The sequence below is a fragment of the Rana temporaria genome, chromosome 9 (assembly GCF_905171775.1).
Source record: "Rana temporaria chromosome 9, aRanTem1.1, whole genome shotgun sequence".
NCBI lineage: Eukaryota > Metazoa > Chordata > Amphibia > Anura > Ranidae > Rana > Rana temporaria.
Genome location: NC_053497.1, coordinates 69,857,481 through 69,875,671, shown reverse-complemented (window position 1 = coordinate 69,875,671; position 18,191 = coordinate 69,857,481). Strand labels below are relative to the sequence as shown.

The following is an 18,191-nucleotide window of genomic DNA, read 5'->3' as shown; positions in this document are numbered from 1 at the left end:
GAAAAATTACTGGTTAGAACATATGTTTCTCAAGTAGTTTAACGAATAAGCAATTGGTGGTTGAAAAATTGAAGCCAAGGCCTAAGATAAACAGAAGGCAATTTGCAAAATAAAAATAAAAAATAAATAAAAAAAGGAGGCAGGAAAAACGATAGAAAGAAGAGAACGAACACCGAGTGACCGATAGTGAGAAAGTAGAAGACCAAGAGAAAGTAGAAGACCAAAAAAAAAAAAAAAAAAAAAAAGAAGAAGAAGGCTACCAAAAACAGTGCCATCACATTCAAACAGCCAAGTGTGCCACAGCTTCTGAATACAATACCTGACAGTGGAGATGCCTCCATCCACTTTTTTTAACAAACATTTTTATTTCTCCATCAATGCCGCTTAGTGTGGAATGGGTAATTAATCACTTTTCTCCTTCAGGCTGCATGCTGTATAAGAGAAAATCAGTACCATGTATACCCAGCTTAATCTGGCATCCTACCCCAAATTCAGCAATCTAAACATCCTTTGAGTAGTTGTACCCATGTTTCCAGTACAAAGACTTCCTTAAGGGTTTTATGAGAAATCATCTGATAAGGAGGCCAGAGTATAGACTGTAGACTGCAGGAGAACGTGAGGAGTGACTATGTGATCAATTGAAATTTATTTTTATTTTTTTAACAACCTGTATACCCACCAAAAATAGTACACAGACTGAGGAGGGTGCATGCCCTCTCGCCACGGTGCCACCCAGTCTGTTAACATCATAGGCTCACGGAGCACCACTCCATGCATTTCAAATCTGTTGTAACTGGCATCACTTGCTAGCACAACTGGAAATAATGTCATGCCAACACCTTTAAACATGCCTATTGAGAGCTAGCATCTCAATAACTAAGCCCAGATAATCAACAGTGATCCACCATGAAGACAATTATATGGCTTCTGTACTGCACACTGGTACCTTTTTATTTTAGTATGCAACGAAGCAGCACAAGCTTCACTTGCAATAGGTTTGCCCTTCTACCACACTCTAGATCAGTAGTCTCCAAACTGCAGCCCAGGGGCCAGATGCAGCCCTTTGCTTGCTTTTATCTGGGCCCTTGGGTCACTGTTTCATTCACTGACACCAACAATGGGTGGTAATCCCCCCCCCCCCCACACACACACACACACATGAAAGGGGCACAATTTCTCCCAGTGACACCAACAATGGGGTGCAATTACTCACTGAAACAAACAATGGGGCATTATTTTTTCCCACTGACATCAGGAGACCCCTGCTCTAGATTAAAAAAACTTTCCTTAATCTGCTATATTACAAGTGAAACAGCTGCAGAAAAAAGGAAAAGCAAAACCTTGCTCTTCAAACACAATGCTGAAATAGAACTGATTATAAAAAAAGTTTAAACAAATTCCTTCAATTAACAGTAAAAAGTTGACATCATAAATTAAACCCAAGTAATATTTCAAGTAACAGAATAAAACCTTGGTGATTCTTTTCACACAACAAGCTGGGAGGGTTGTGATATTCGCCATACAGCATTGTGTGCGATTGCTACACTTTGTTGAATGGCTTCACCTAAAGTGCAATCAGACGAGTTAACCAAAACAAAACGTGATCTTCACAAGCAGCATCAAAGCAAGTTAAATTTTGGACGCCATTTAAATAGCTTTTATACAGCTCAGACAATCGGAGCCATGCAGTAGGTAGTGCAACATACTGGCATAATTAAAAAACACAAAAATGTTACAGTACAACCCTTCCCCCATGAATAATGCAAAAACAGAAATCTACATTGGACTTGGCCTCCTGGTAACTTGCAGATTTCCTGGCACTTCACACTCGTCCATGACCAGACGTGTTCCTCTTAAGACAAGTTCATGATCCCCGCAGGTTAACTCTCGATCTATTCCATCCTCTGTGCTGTTCCCAACACCTCGTCTTGATGCTGTAGATTCTGTGCTCACCGTTGTGTCGCCGTACGTTAAGCTTATGTCACCATCAGTTAATATGAGGTCAGAATCATCATCCTTTAACTGTTCTTGGTTCTACAAGAGATATGGAAATTCTCTTAAGTTTAGGGGTGAATATATTTTTTATTATATTTCAGTATTTAAAAAAAAAAAAAAAAAATACAACATTTATAAACATTAGATGTCTATAGCATAGGATGGAACATGTTTACAAAAATCGTTTGAGAATCATCAAAATAAATAATCTACAAGGGTTCAATCAGTTTATCACCAATGTTGGTCGGTCAATGATGATAGATATGGAGAAATAAGGAGAACTGAGAGAACATAAAGTAGCAAAACTACCTTTGGTCATTATAAAAAAGAGAAAGAGAGAAAGTAAAGAAGAAGATAGGAAGAAAAGAAAAAGACGGGTGGGTGAGGAGGGAGGGGGGAACCGAGGACCGAGCGGGCCACGACGATCCAGTCGTGTAAAGAGCATGCGGATCTAGCATTAGGACTGAATTTGAGGCGTCAGCAACGTTTTCAAGGAATCAGAAGAAGAGTAATCAATCCACAAGAGCCATAAGGTCCTGAATTCTCCTCCATACGCATGATATCATTAACTAAAGAGACCCATAGGGATAATGGGGGGGTAGAGGTAGATTTCCAGAATAGGGGTATAAGTTCCCTCGTTGCCGACAAAAAGAAACGTAGTAAACGATCCTTCTGTGATGCCATGGAACCAGGTAACATGGACAATAAGGCTATTTCCGGTGACGGTGTCAGGGGACGATTATAGAGCGTATTATATAATGGCAAAGACTTGAGACCAAAGGGGCTGAATGGCCGGGCAGGCCCACCAAATACGGAGGTAGCTACCATCTAACGAGCCACATCTCCAACATACCAGGGGCATAGATGGAAATATCTTATGTAAAGAGAGAGGGTCCCTGTACCATCGGGAGAGGAGTTTAAAATTGTTCTCCTGAGAATAACAGGAGATGGAGGATTTGTGTGTAAAGTAATATGATTTTTGCCAGTCCGTTGCATGGAGTTCCTTTCCCAGATCCGCGGACCACTTCCTTGTGTAAGGGGGAGGTTGATCATGTATCAATGCGTGTAGCAGTGAGTATATAGAGGAGAGCAAGTGTCTTGGAGTTTCTGAGAGAGAGCACAGCCGCTCGAAATCCGTTAGGGGTCTGTGAGTCTGGGACGAGGAGAATAGGACAGAACAAAAGGAGGACAAGCGTAGGGTCGTTAGCCAATTATGATGGTCCTCAGGTAATACAGGGGAGCTGGAAGTGGGATGTATAAATGAGCTTGCCATGGGCCATTCTCTTAAGTTTAGAGCTTAACCACTTGCCCACTTAAACCCCCTTCCTAACCAGACCAATTTTCAGCTTTCAGTGCTCACATTTTGAATGACAATTACTCAGTCATGCAACACTCTGTACCCATATGAGATTTTTGTCCTTTTTTCATACAAAGAGCTTTCTTTTGGTGGCATTTAATCACCACTGGTAGGCTATAGGTTACTGACAGGCTATCCAACTCCCAGGGGCACGCGGGAGTGTGATTCTGGGAGGACGTTGGGGTACGCCTTCCAGAATTATTCCACCACGCTGTTGCTGTCATTTGGCTATGGCCCGGTCAGTAAGTGGTTCCAAAGTCTCAAGATTTTTTTTATCTTCATGCATTCTATGCATGCAGGTATAAAACCTTTGTGCAGCAGTGCAAGCCTGGAATCAAATGCAACCACATCTAAGGACTGGCAAGCAGCAATGGCTCACTTCCTTATGCATTATTTTCACCATAACATCAGGGAATTTAATGCATGTCAAAGAAGAGGTCCATGGCGAATAACTTCAGATCAATGTTGAGAAAAGATATAGGTCTGTAATTCAAGCAGTGTGGGGAGTCTTTCCCTTCCTTAGGTAGAACAGATATGGGCCGCTAAAGCAGTAAGGTGAAGAAGTTTTTGTGAACAAGGCAAAAAAATGGGGTGCCAGAAGTCCTCGATATGGTATGAAATAGTCAAGTGTGTACCCATCAAGTCCAAGGTCCTATCCCATTTTGAGTCAGTTCAAAAAGGCAGTATTGGTTCTTCCAAAAGAGGTTCGTGTGCCTAGGGATGGCATACCCGACTGCCAGGGATATGTCCATATGTGTTACTCATGCGTTTGTAGTGAAGGGTCTGTAGGTCAGTGGTCAAGTTGTATCATACAATAAATTCACCATTTCTATTACCATTTCTATTACCAATGAGGTTTGAATGCCCCCTTAGTGGTGATAGCAAGAATAAGACTTCTTGCTTTTTCATCAGGAGGGTGGTGGTCATGGACTTCCTGTGCCGTTCCCCATATTAATAAAAGCTACACCCTGCATTTGGTCAAGATAGCCTTGGATAGCCGAGACAGAGCGATTTCAGTTGGTTTCTGAGAAAGGTTAATTCCATGGAAGGGTTTTTTTTGGAGGGTTTCCAGTTTGTTCACTTAGGGTAGATGGTCAGATACGCCCTGGTGCCTTTTTTGTTAAGATATGAGCCATGTTTGATGAATATCCCTCCCCTTTATGACTCGTATGCTTTCCACACAGTATAAAGGTAGGTTGTCAGAGTCAGTATTGGTACAAAAATAGTGGTCAAGCGCCCTTTTTAGATCTGCCGCTATTGACGAAGCCAATAGGACAGATTCATTTAGAAGCCAGAGCCAGGAAAATGGGTAATATTCATTACCTGCTAGGCCATCCAAGAGCAATAGCATTGAGGGGAGAGATACACCCTACCAAATAATAATAGCCATCAGAACTTTATACGGAAACCTGCAGCCGAAAACTCGGCTGCCCGAACATCCACTTGATAACATTTTGTGAATGTATGCACTGAAGACCAGGTAGCAGCCTTACAAATCTGAGCCACAGATATCTGATGGCGAAAAGCTCAGCAGGTTCCTACACTCCTGGTAGAATGAGCTCTCACCCAAAAGGGGGGATCTTTAGGTTTCAGACCGTAGGCCTGAATGACCAATTGACGGACCCAATTGGCAATGGAAGCTACCTGCATTTTCTTGGGTCCCTTTGGTAAAACAAAAACAAAACAAAGAGTCTGATCCTCTGATCTCCGCAGATCTAGACAAATAAACCTGGACTGCTCTGACAAGGTCCAAAGAATGCAGTCGTCCCTATTCTGCCAAACGAGGCTGAGAGAAAAAAGGCAAAATAATGTCCTGATTTAAATGAAAAGCCGACACCACTTTTGGTAAATTGGGGTGGAATATAAGACCTTAAAACAGTAGGTCGGGGTGCTGTGGAAGCGTCCACGGTCAGTCTTGTCAGTATGACAATCTCTGGAAACCAGGGCCTTCTGGGCCAGGCTGGTGCTATCAGAATGACAAGGACCCCCTCTCTGAATCCTATGCAACAAAAGTGGAAGGAGAGGGATCAGAGGGAAAGCACAAACCAGGGAGTACTGGCTTCATGGAACTATCAGAGCATCTGCTCCAATTGCCAGGGGATCTCTTGTCCGAGAGTCAAACGGTTGTAGTTTATTGTTGAATCTGGATGCCAGTAGGTCGACTTCTGACCATCCCCAATGCTGGTAAATTTCCTGAAACACCTCTGGGTGTAGGGACCATTCCCCAGGCAGATCTGCTGACCTCCAGAATATAGCGGCCATTTTGTCAAAGAATTTAATGAATATATTATGCAACTAACTGCTAACCAGGATAAATTAATAATTCAAGGAGACTTCAACGTTTGGTTAGAGCAGACTGAAGAACCACACGCCAAGGACCTCCTAGAAGACCTGGAGGGTATGGGGTTCGAGCAGAAAGTTCAGGGGCCAACTCATATCCTTGGACATCAGCTTGACGCTATACTCTAATGATCTTCAAGTCACAAATCTATCTACAACAGTGACAGGATGGACGGACCACTATCTATTAAAATACACTCTGCCAGACTTAGCCCCCAGAAAAAATACCTCAGGCCCCCCGATGGAAAGATCAAAGCCTTTCCGAAAACTTACAAAAATCAGCGATGAAACCTTTCATTCAGCCTATCTTAACAGCCAAGGCAATTCAGAACAGAAGTTAGTCGACATTGAAAATGATTTGGAAAAATTAGAACAGGCCATGGATGCATTTGAACAAAAACTAATAAACACCCTTGACAAAGTGGCGCCCATCACTACGTCATACAATAGGCCTAGAAAATCTAAATCATGCCCTTGGTATTCATCCTCACTGGGAGAGTTAAAATCCAAAAGACGTCAGCTTGAACGCAAATGGATCAGAACTAACCACCCGCAGGACAAATTGGCCTACAGGAACCAGTGCAGAGTGTATAGCAAGCACGTAAAACTCCAAAAAAGAAGCTATTATAATGCCCAAATAGCCCAAGCTATTAATAAAGAGGCTGAACTATTCAAAATCACATCCAGCCTCTTTAACAACAAAAAATACTTTTCTTCCATACCATCCTCAGATAAAATGTGCTCCAGCCTTCTTCTGTCATTTGAAGCCAAAATACAGAAAATCCGGACATCTACCAACCAGGTTATGCGACCCTTAGACCAACCAATATCATCTGGCTTCCATTCAGGTCTTATGCGATTTACAGATACTACCCCTGGGGAGATACTGAAAATTATGAGAGACTTAAAAGCATCATCATATCCGGATGATATCTGTCCCGGGTGGCTCATGAAGGCCAACGCAAAAACATTGGCCCTGGACATTTGCAAAGTTATTAACCTTTCTCTGCAATTAGGCATCGTCCCAGGAAAAATGAAGCATGCCATAGTAACACCCCTTCTGAAAAAGATGGGTCTAGACATAAATGACCCGCTCAATTTCAGGCCCATTTCCGCCATCCCCTTCCTGGCAAAAATCCTAGAGCAAGTAGTCTTCAGGCAGCTACAAAACCATTTTGAGGGGGGTAACCTCTTCCATGACACCCAGTCGGGGTTTCGTCCGGGAAGAGGAACCGAGATATCTGTGCTGGCCATGCGAGAAAGACTATTGACAATCCGTGACGCAGGGGGGTCGGCAGCCCTGATTTTGCTAGACCTCTCCGCAGCATTCGACACTGTCGACTATGATATACTGTTGGACAGATTAAAAAATCTTTTTGGTCTTAACGGGGTGGTCCTGAGTTGGATACGCTCGTTTCTCCATGAGAGAACACAATGTGTCAAGATGGGAACACACCGGTCTACCCCAAGACCTCTGACATGCGGAGTTCCACAGGGGAGTGCTCTATCGCCACTCCTCTTTAACTGCTATGTTCGTCCTCTTGCTGACATCATCCAGAACAATAACTTGGAGTGTCAGCTTTATGCCGATGACACACAAATTCTGGTTGATTCAGCAAGAGGACCTCAGCAGCCAGTTCAGTTGGCGAAATGCCTGGTAGAAATACAGGACTGGATGGCTGGCAATAGGCTTGGACTGAACGCAGCTAAAACTGAAGTTCTATTAATTGGTCCTACTAGCCCCCTATTGCTGGCTGCTTGGCCTCTGTCTTTCGGACCCACACCCATTCCAGCCAAGCAGGTAAAAAACCTAGGAGTCATAATCGATGACACCCTCTCGTTTGTTCCCCACTTCAGAAACATCCTGCGGAATGCCAATTACCATCTAAGGCTCCTCAGAAAAGTAAAACATCTATTCACCCAAAATAACAGATCACTACTTGCCCAGGCTTTTATCCATTCCCGGTTAGACGGGGCAAACGTATTCCTATTGGGTGCCCCGCAGAAATGGGCCCATAAGCTTCAGGTGGTTCAGAACCACACTGCTCGCTTTGTACTCGGTCTAGCGAGAAGAGACCATATTAGCCTGGCCAGGAGATCACTTCATTGGCTCCCTATCGAGCAGAGAGTGATCTTTAAAACGCTCTGCATCTTCTTCCGTGCATACTGGGGACTGGGTCCCAAGTACTTACACAGCTTGGCGGTGCACTATGAACCCTCGCGCCCATTAAGATCCAAGACCCAACATTTAGCCACAGTCATTCCATCTAAACTTTCTTCCATGGGAGGCAAACGACTCCAGAGTAGGGGTGCCATGCTGTGGAATGCCCTCTCCTTGGAACTTAAGATGACACCTAACCTGCTCCTCTTCAGAAAAAAACTAAAGACGGAACTGTTCATCCAGGCCTATGGTTAAATTTATATTATTTTCCCTCTTACAGTCCGCCCCCTCATTGAAGGGGCCACTTGCCTCTCTAATAACTATGATGTCTTCTACCCCTCCTCTAGTATCCCCACTGTTCCTTTTTTCTTTTATATTTTTTCTCATACACTTCACGGCTCTTTCCTCTTGCTCCCCTAAGGGCTGGATACCCTTTCCTCTTACCGCCCTCTCTTCTCTTTTCTCTCTCTTCTTCGCCACGGATTGATTCAAAGTTACATCTCACCAGCGGCGCTTAGACGCTCACTTCACAGTGGGCATTTGGCGCCTAATTAAGCTCAAAAATCAATCAATCAATCAACTGAGATTATCTGCCTTCCCGTTTTCTACTCCCGGGATATGGACTGCCGATACCATTGGCACACATCTTTCTGCCCAGGCAAGTATGTAGTTCAACTCCTTAGGAGCTGAACTACTCCTGGTACCGCGCTTTGGTGGTTTTTATATGCCACTGCAGTGGCATTGTTGGACTGGACTCTGATAGGATAGTCTTGAAGTTTCAGCGTCCAGGAGTGTAGGGTCAGACGTACTGGCCATAATGCCAGGACGTTGATCGGCAGGATCTGTTCTGTTCCTAACCATCTCCCCTGGGCCGAGAGCCTGTCTAGGGTTGCTCCCCAGCATGAGACTGGCATCTGTAGTCCGTACTTGACCAGGTTACTGGAAGAAAGGATTTTCCCTTTCGCAGGTTCTGATCTTGCAGCCACCAATTTAGGCTTAAGGATGCCTGAGGGGATAAGCACATTGGGTAATCCAGGGCTTTTCTTCAACTGTTCCAAGCAAACAAAATGCTTTGTTGTAAGGGCCTGGAGTGGAAGTGGGCATAGGGCACTGCCTCGAAAGAGGATACCATCCTCCCTAGCAGGCTCATACAGAGCCAAATGGAGGGTTGTCTGTTGCCCCTTCTTCAGGGCACAGATCCTTACTGGTGGTAAGAATACTCTTACTTGTACCTAGATATTTTAAATTCTGAGCTGGTCTCAAGTTTTTATGTATTTATGATCCAGCATAAGCTCTTTAAATACCATACTGTGTGTATTATGCTCTGTTCTAGAGCCTGTACTGGGTGATCTCCAAGCAGGAGGTCGTCCAAGCACCAGAATACTTTGGGCTCTTAAAAAGCCCAGTACTGGTGCTAGGACCTTTGCAAATACCAGAGGGGCTGTAGCCAGTCCAAAAACAAATTGACGTTCCTCTACTGCAAACCGTAGGAACTTCTGGTGAGGCTGAAAAATAGGTATGTGTAAATACGCAAGCTTTTATATCGATGGAGGCTAAAAAGTCTCCCCTCTGAAGTGAGGTTACTACCGAGCAGACAGACTCCATCCGAAAGGATTGCATCATTCGATACTTCCTTCAGGGATCTTCAGTCCAAAATGGGCCTGGTGTCCCCGTTTGGTTTCTGAAACAGGTTTTAGAAAAACCCTGTGCCCCTTTCGAGTATCGGAACCGCTACAATTACTCTTTGATGCACTAGGTGATGTAGTGCTTGAAGTAACAAGCTTCTTTGAGAATCCAAGGGGACACTGATCTTAAAAACCTCTGGGGGGCATTCCCCCGCAACTTCAGCCTGTAACCGCAAGATATAATTGAGGGGACTCATTTGTCCTGAATTGTTGGTTTTTCAAATTTATGCAAAGTCCAGCAAACGTTCCCCACCACTCAATGGAGTGGGGGGGGTCCCCTCAAAAAGGAGGGCTTGGTGCTGGGTTTAGAAGAATTTTTCACCCAGGGCTTTTTCTGGCCCTGGCCCTGTGGCTTGCCCCTGGCCTTAGCGCCTTGGGGGTGGCGGAACCGCCCTGGTGCCGAGACATTTTAAGAGGCAGAGCCTGAAGTTTTAAATAAGGGACGTCTGGGTGCTTTTCTTCACAGGAAGAAGAGAGCTCTTCCCTCCGGAAATGTTTTGGATACATTTGTCCAATAACTTTTTACAAGGAAGCTCGGCTGACCAGTTCTTTAGCCATAAGAGTCTGCGCATATGTACAGACATGAGAGCCAGACGAGAAATTTGCTGTATAGCATCCTTTAAGGCATCAACAGCAAAACACAGCGCTTGAGGAATATCTGTCTTATCTTCAAGCAGCTCATCCTCCTGGTTAGGCCAACTAGGCCTTTGGATCCTATCCTTTACGGACTGGCAAATACCAATTGCTGCAACAATTGGCTGAATAGCTGCACTGGTCAAAGAAAAGGAAGCCTTTATTAATAAATCCAATTTCTTGTCAACGGGGTCTTTCAGGCCCTGTGCATCATCTACCGGACAAGTTCATTTCTTAAGGAAGAGACAGCTGCATCGACTGCTGGCGTGCTCCATTTTTTAACAAACCTTTCGTCCATGGTATATGAAAGGGAAACCGTCTAGGAAGAATAACAATTTTATCAGGATGTTCCCAATCAGCATACACCACCTGTTCCAACAGGGGGGTAGGGGGAAGGTCGGTGTGGCCTGAAAAGGTCTCAGAGATCCCAAAGAGAACCCGGGGGGGGGGGGTCTCATTTACCTCTGTAAGAGGCAACTTAAAGGCAGAACGGACGATTTCGGTCAAGGTCTGGATGAGAAACCTCTGTGACTGAGAGGTAGACATCAGCTTGATGTCCTCTTGTAAAGACTGCTTGGAAGGAGACTCATCTGCCAGGCACTCCATTAAAGTCCTGAGCCTTAAGCTCTTCCCCATTCTCGACCCATTCCTGCTCCAGACTAGGAGGCTCCGGGGAGGGAAATTTGTCACGCGTCCTGCTACCCCAGGGGATGTTGGCGATCATATCAGCAATCCTGTGCTCTAACCCGGCTAGGGCTTAGGACAGTTCATCCTTAGGAGATAAAGGGTGAAGCAGCAGCGTTTACTGTAAGCACAATACCAGATAGGCGCAGTCGCTCAGATTGCCAGAAAGCCTCTGGTCTTTCAGGGGATACAGCATTAGGGATAGGACTAGGTTCGTCAGAAACTACTGATGACATAGGTATGCCCTTCCCTGTAGCGTTAGTCCCACTCCTCTTTTTGGAAGACATGATAGTCACAAACAGAGTACTTGGGTGTGTGTGACAACACCCTTTTGAAGGGAGACCCTTGAATAGGGTTCACAAAGCCCCTATGCAACAATCATGCTAAGCACCTTTAGCCTGCCAAGCAACACCTGGTGACCCAGGTAAGAAGAAATAAACCACTGCAAGTGTTTGTTCAGAGCCTGCTCTGTGTCCCACAGCTGCCGTTTGGAAGCACCACATGCTTGGCTTACCCAGCTTAAATAAGCTGGGTGCGCATTGGGACATTCTATGCGTGCGGAAGGGGTGCTGGGTCCCAGCAGAAGGGCATAGCTGTATTCGCGTATGACGCAAACCTCTGTGCGCCAGAATAAAGACCACTGCGCATGTGCGACAAAGCCGTATGCACCCTGGATGCCAAACAACTGAATATACAGCAGCGGACCTGCGAACGCCTGTGCGCCATGGTGAACCAAGTAAAAATGTGCACATGTAAGGTAAAAAACAGCTAGACAAAAGCAGAAAGAAAGTACACTTTGCAAACACCCAGTTATCCCAAAACTCCCCCGTATGATCACTGCATACAGGTGTCCAGCCCTTAGCTAGCTTAACTGATTGTTACAATTATTGGGACACCCCACAACATAATAAAGGGGTTTCACTTACCCATTCAGGCGCAGGGCCACTTAGAAACAAAGGGCCCAATTTTCACCCTTGATTGTGGGTTCCAGTTACACCGGACCTTCAGGAACTGGGCAACTCAGTTTTAGGGTCCACTCCCCTGGACCTGTATAGCAACCCTGCAGGAAATGCCTTAGCACTGTAGTTTCCAGGATTTCCACTCCGCAGGGTCCAGTGCTCAGAGGCAGCTTGCAGGCAAAACCTTGAATGATCAGTCAGTCGTCTTATGCAACGCTCGGCTACCATTTATTTATGCATAAAAGCCTGTATTCAAATGGATCCGATCGGTCAATCCCTTGATTCATTTTTGTGAACCGGTTTTGGAAATAGAGAGCTCCACCAATCTGTGCCATTCACCTTTTAGACACTGGTAAAAAACTGATGTGCTTCCCATATGGGAGGGGTTATACAAGGAGGGGCACTTCCTTTCTAAAGATCTTTGATCTACCAGTGTCGTTCTGATTATTATTATTATTATTATTATTATTATTATTATTAAGGTACTTGTGTAGCGCCGTCAATTTATGCAGCGCTTTACATATACATGTACATTCACATCAGTCCCTACTCTCAAGAAGCTTACAATCTAAGGTCCCTAACTCGCATTTATATACTAGGGCCAATTTAGGCAGAAGACAATTAACCTTCCTTGGCGTGTGGAAGGAAACTGGAGTACTGGGAGGAAACCCACACAGGCACAGGGAGAACATGCAAACTCCAGGCAGGTAGTGTCATTGTCGGGATTCAAACCAGCAACCCTTTTTACTGCAAGGCGAGAGTGCTACTCACTACACCACTGTGCTGCCCCATGATGAAGTATAACCCAGCAGGTAATGAATATTAGCCCGACTCGGTGTCCCATGATGTATTAAAAAGAAAAAAGCGGCACAATTTTCATTGAGGGCAATAAAAACAATTGGTTTCACCATCTGTACATAATGCGCTAATGATGTATAACATTTTCTTGCACACTGAAAAAAAGCAAGTACTGAAAATGCCTTACCTCATAGGCCTGTGGACTTGTTAGGCATCTTGCAATCGGACCACAGCAACTTGGAAGTGTTGCAGTGAGGGGTGGTCCACTGTGTGTTAACAGAGGTTTCAGATAGCTACACATAAGGAAAAAAACCTACACCCGCATTACTTAAAAAAAGTACACACACTAATATTTGACAATTCTTAAAGTGGTCCTGGTAACTTAAACAGATAAGTTTGTTTTTAGAGTATCACTTTTTTTTTATAGAACAAAAAAAGTAAAGTGCGCAGTTATTGCTTCCCCCTTTAAAATCCGCATCTCTTTTTAGGCTAGGTTTCCACTATTGCAAACTAAAAGCCACGCAATTTTGCATTTGTTATGCCACAATTTTGATGAAAATTAAAAACAATGCTTGTGTATTGTTGAGGTCTATGGACCTCAAGTCACATCAAAGTGGGACTAAAGTAGTGAAGTTTCATAGATCTGAACAGAACTCATTGGAAATCTTGAGGTATGGCTTGTCATGCGATTTTGCAGTCCCAAATCGCACTAGTGGAAACGTAGCCTTAATGTCCAACTCCCATCTTGTCAATCAAGCTAAAATTTCCAGCAGAAATTGGCTTATATTAATATAAACAGCAGCAGCTTCTTAGCTGACAAACATCCCTTTAGAAACCTAAAATAACCAACAAAGAGGAAGAGGTACTCACTGGTTCATATATAACATTTGTATTGGCCACATCCCTTGGCAACGTATAACAAAAAGAGTATCTCCCCCTAGATGGGATTTTAAAGGCCAAACAAAATGTCAAGGTAAAAAATAGATCTTTAATGGGAATTAGTACATATACTGGCACTTGACATTAATGCACACAACAAGTACCCATGGTGCATGTAAAAACAACAAATATACGAGTACAAAAACAATAAAACAGTACGTGTGCCACAGACAAATAGCAAATAGACAAAAAAGCACTCTCCTAGTAGATGACATCTACTAGGAGTGCTTTTTTGTCTATTTGCCATTTGTCTGTGGCACACGTACGGTTTTATTGTTATTGTACTCGTATATTTGTTGTTTTTACATGCACCATGGGTACTTGTGTGCATTAAAGCGGGGGTTCACCCCAAAAAACATTTTTTAAATTGCATCTAGCAGATACAGCATATTGAGGACAATAGATTTCGGCAGTTTTTTTTTTTGGTACATACCTTTATATTCTGATGTTGTCCAGGGCTTCCGGGTTCCGATGACTGCTTGACTGGGCGTTCCTATCCTTCTGTACGATGATTGACGTCTTGTGAAACAGGTGACCTGTCGCACAACGCGCGTCACCAGACGTCGGGAAAGAGACGAGCTGCGAGTCGTCACTATACGGCGCCTGCGCAGTCAGCTCTACACGGCGGGCGCAGGCGCCGTATAGTGCTGACTCTTAGCTCGGGTATTTCCGGAAATCTGGTGACGCGCGTTGTGCGACAGGTCACCTGTTTCACAAGCCGTCAATCATCGAACGGAAGAATAGGAACGCCCAGTCCCGCAGTCATCGGAACCCTGAGGCTGGGATAGGAACGCCCAGTCCCGGAGTCGTCAGAACGCGGAAGCCCTGGACAAAATCCGGATATAAAAGGTAAGTACAGAGCAAAAAAAATAAAACCTGCCGAAATGAAATGTACTTACTATTGTACTTTTTAATGTAAAAAATGTGTTTTTAGAGTGAACCTCCACTTTAATGTCAAGTGCCAGTATATGTACTAATTTCCATTAAAGATCTATTTTTTACCTTAACATTTTGTTTGGCCTTTAAAATCCCATCTAGGGGGAGATAGTTATTTTAACAAAAAGAGTAACAATTTAGTGAATATCCATCTTCTGTGTCCCCCGCTGCACTTAGTGGGCACAGTGATGATATAGATGTCATTGGGGAAACCACAGTGCAGTTGGCATGGATACCTTTTATTAGAAGATTCATTTTTGCATCAGAGTTGTTTAAGACCCCTGTCACACGGAGGCGTTTTTCAGGCGCTAAAAGGCTAAAAATAGCACCTGAAAAACGGCTCCCCTGCCACGCCAATGTGAAAGTCCGAGTGCTTTCACACGGGTGCTTTAAAATGCAGGACATAAAAAAAAAAAAAAAAAAAGCAGCATCTTTGGGGCAGTGGAGGAGTGGCGTATACACTGCTCCTCCACCACCCCTGCTTATTGAAATGAATGGGCAGCGCTGCCAAAGTGCTTCGGTGATACACTGGCGCATTTACCCTTACTTTGGCCGCTAGTGGGTTAAAAGTGCCCTGCTAGTAGCTGAATAGCGCCACTGAAACAGCAATAAGGCGCGTCTAGAAATAGCGGCGCTTTACTGCCAACGCTGCCTGTGGCTCAGTGTGCAAGGGGCCTTAATGTAAAAATAATTTAGAAGCACAGAAGTTAATGGGAAAATGTACAAAAAAATAAATAACTGGAATGTTTTTCCATTATCTAATGATGCAAAGCAAAGTCTTTTAAGGAGCCCTTTTCTATGCGCAAGCAGCATTATGCATTTCTGATGACTGCATGCATTATTGCATATTTTTGTGCATTTTATCTGCTTGCTGTCTTTAGGCCCCTGCAGCTATGATCCTGGTAAATTATTTTTTATTTCATAGCCTGCGATCAGCTTTTGTGTAAAAGTGATCCGAGCGGCTGTACAGCCACCCGATACCTTTAACAAGTTTTAGAAGCGGCCCTCCCACTCCCACCACCATTCCAGGGCTCTACCGTTCTACTGGAGAGCCCAGGATTTCTGTAACCAGTCAGGCCAGCTGCCCACAAAAGGAGAGACATTTGTTCCCATATTTCCTCTGGCCGATTTGCCTCCTTTAAAAGAAGAGGGTACCTGTCACTGGCCAAAACTATCACAAGGGGTGGTGTTCACCCTTTGCGATAGCAATAAATTTGGCCAAAAATAAATAAATAAATGTAATGTAAAAATGGAACGGTTATTTACCGATAATGGTGTTTCTACAAAACCTTCCAGGATGGCAACACATGAGAGATGATAGGCTCCACCCTACAGGAAACACAATCGCATCACAGATGTTTATAAGGCCCCACCCTTACCCCTTGTCCCTCAGTAGTTGTAAAGTAGAACTCCCAACCGATTCACAAGAGTTATGCCAACATTTAGGTACTTGCCACCTAATGTGTACATACTCCTCCACCCATAACAGGGCGGGAAGTAGGCCTGCCGTCCAGGAAGGTTTTGTAGAAACACTGTTATCGGTAAGGAACTGTCGGTTTTCTCACCTCAATATCCAGGACGGCAACACAGGAGAGGATAATAAAGAAATTCACGGGCCGACCTTAGGGTAGGACCACTGCCTGTTGCACTTGTCAACCGAAGGCTAGGACTTTCTGCGATAGTACCTCCCTCTCGGTAGTGCTTCAGGAAGGTGTCTTGACTGGGCCAGGTGGCTGCGCTACAAATTTTCTCCCAGGAGGCTCCTGCTTTTTCGGCCCAGGAGGTTGCTAGGGCACTAGTTGAGTGTGCTTTCAACTTTTCTGGTGCAGGTATGCCTGAGCTTTCGTAAGCTATAATAATGGCTTGCCTTATCCACCTAGAGACTAAAGATTTTGAGGCTTGGAGTCCCTTTCTAGGTCCAGAGAAGAGGATTAAAAGATGGATTAGCTCTCCTAAATTCTTTAACCCTCTGTAGATAAGCAAGGAGGCATCTCTTGACATCTAAAATAATTACATTTCTTACCCCCTCCTCATTCCTGTGGTTCTCGCAAAAGGATGGTAAGGTTATTACCCGAGTCCTATGGAAGTCTGAAGACACCTTAGGCTGAAATAATGGATCTGGCTTGAGGAAAATTCTATTGGGTAGGATCAGCAAAAAAGTTTCTTTAATGGAATGACCCTCTAGGTCTGCTACCCTCCTAGCAATAGTAATTGCCAGGAGAAAGGCTAGTATTATTGTCAAAAACTTAAAATGAAACTTCTAAAAAGGTTTAAAAGGGTATCTAGATAATGCCTCTAGAACCCTCGTTGGGTCCCCAAGGTGGAAACCCATATTTGACTGGGGTAGCCCTATCCCTGGCTACCAAAAATCTTTTAAATTAAAAAGGTTCCATCCCAATTCTAGCGTCAAGAAAAACCAAAAGAGCTGCCACTTGTACTCAAAGAGTGTTGACAGCCACACCCTTTTCTACCCCATCATGGAGGAATTCCAGTATTACCAGAATAGAGGTGGAAACCATTTTATTCCGTTTACACCAAGTACAAAAAAACTTTCCAAACCTTAAAAGTATTTTTTTCTCGCCACTGGCTTCCTGCTCAGGAGAGTGCATCACTGTCTGAGCAACCTTTTCCTTTGAAAAAGGAACGGACACTTACTAACCAGACCGCAAGACTAAAAAATCCCGGTCTGGGGAGCAGCACTGGACCCTGCGAGAGAAGGTCTGGAATGAGAGCTTCCAGGGAGGCGATACCGATAGTGCCTTTGGGGGTCACAAACCAAGCCCTTATTGGCCACCACTGGCCACTTGGAGGACACAGCCCGAACCCTGGCCGAGTTTCTGGAGGACTCACAGAATCAGTGCCAGAGGGGGGAAAGCATAAGCCAACTGGAAGGTACAGTTTTGTGCTAAAGCATCCAAGCCCTCCGACTCTTTCCTGAGAGAGAGAAAAGAACCTCTTTACCTTTGTGTTCTTTTGATTGGCAGAGAGGCCCATCTCTGGGCAGCCAAACTTTTGGACTAGTACTCGAAACACTTTTGAGTTCAGTTCCCATTCCCCCTGTCTGACAGGTTGGGGACTGAGGAAATCTGCTTCCTAGTTGTCTGTGCCCCTAATGTGGACTGCTGACAAGACAACTAACCTGTGCATGGCCCAGGTCAGGAACCCCCTTCGTTAAAGTTAGAAGGATTTTGGACCTGGTTCCCCCCTGATGGTTCAGATAAGCTACGGTCGTAGCATTGTCTGAACAGACCAGAACTTCTTGCCCTGCGATTGTTTTTTTGAAGGCTTTTAGGGCTTCGCCCACCGGAAAGATGGATTGCATGGATTCCAAGAGGAAAGATAGAAGGATTGCAGATCCCTTGAGTGCAGCTGCGCCCAGACGACTGCTGAAATGCTGGCTGACATGAGCCCTGAGGCTTTTTTTCCTGGAGCACACATGGATTCCCATCAGCCTTTTGATGGCCGAGACAACCTCTTCCACCTTTTCCCTGGGTAGGAACAGCTTTTGAGCCCAAGAGTCTACACGAAACCCCAGATAGGTCTGGACCTGAGCTGGTTCCAGGACAGATTTTTCCAAATTTACCAGCCAGCCCTGTCTTTCCTGGACAGAGATCACCTTCTGGGTATCTGTTCCCACCTGAGTGGCCAATGGACCGGAAATGAGCAAGTCGTCCAGGTAGGGGAGATGGGCCACCACTTCTGCT

General features: G+C 44.6%; 1 protein-coding gene across 1 annotated transcript in view; it reads right to left on the bottom strand.

Moving 5' to 3' along the window:
• Positions 1–1,629: 1,629 nt before the first annotated feature.
• SLC9A6 (solute carrier family 9 member A6) overlaps positions 1,630–18,191 on the bottom strand; it is a 99,947-nt gene continuing 83,385 nt past the window's right edge. Inside the window, exons 15-16 of the mRNA XM_040323738.1 lie at positions 12,800–12,905; positions 1,630–2,034 (exon numbers count right to left, since the gene is read on the bottom strand). Coding sequence (XP_040179672.1) covers positions 1,777–2,034; positions 12,800–12,905 — 364 coding nt within the window. The 3' untranslated portion in view covers positions 1,630–1,776. The remainder of the gene's footprint in view (positions 2,035–12,799; positions 12,906–18,191) is intronic.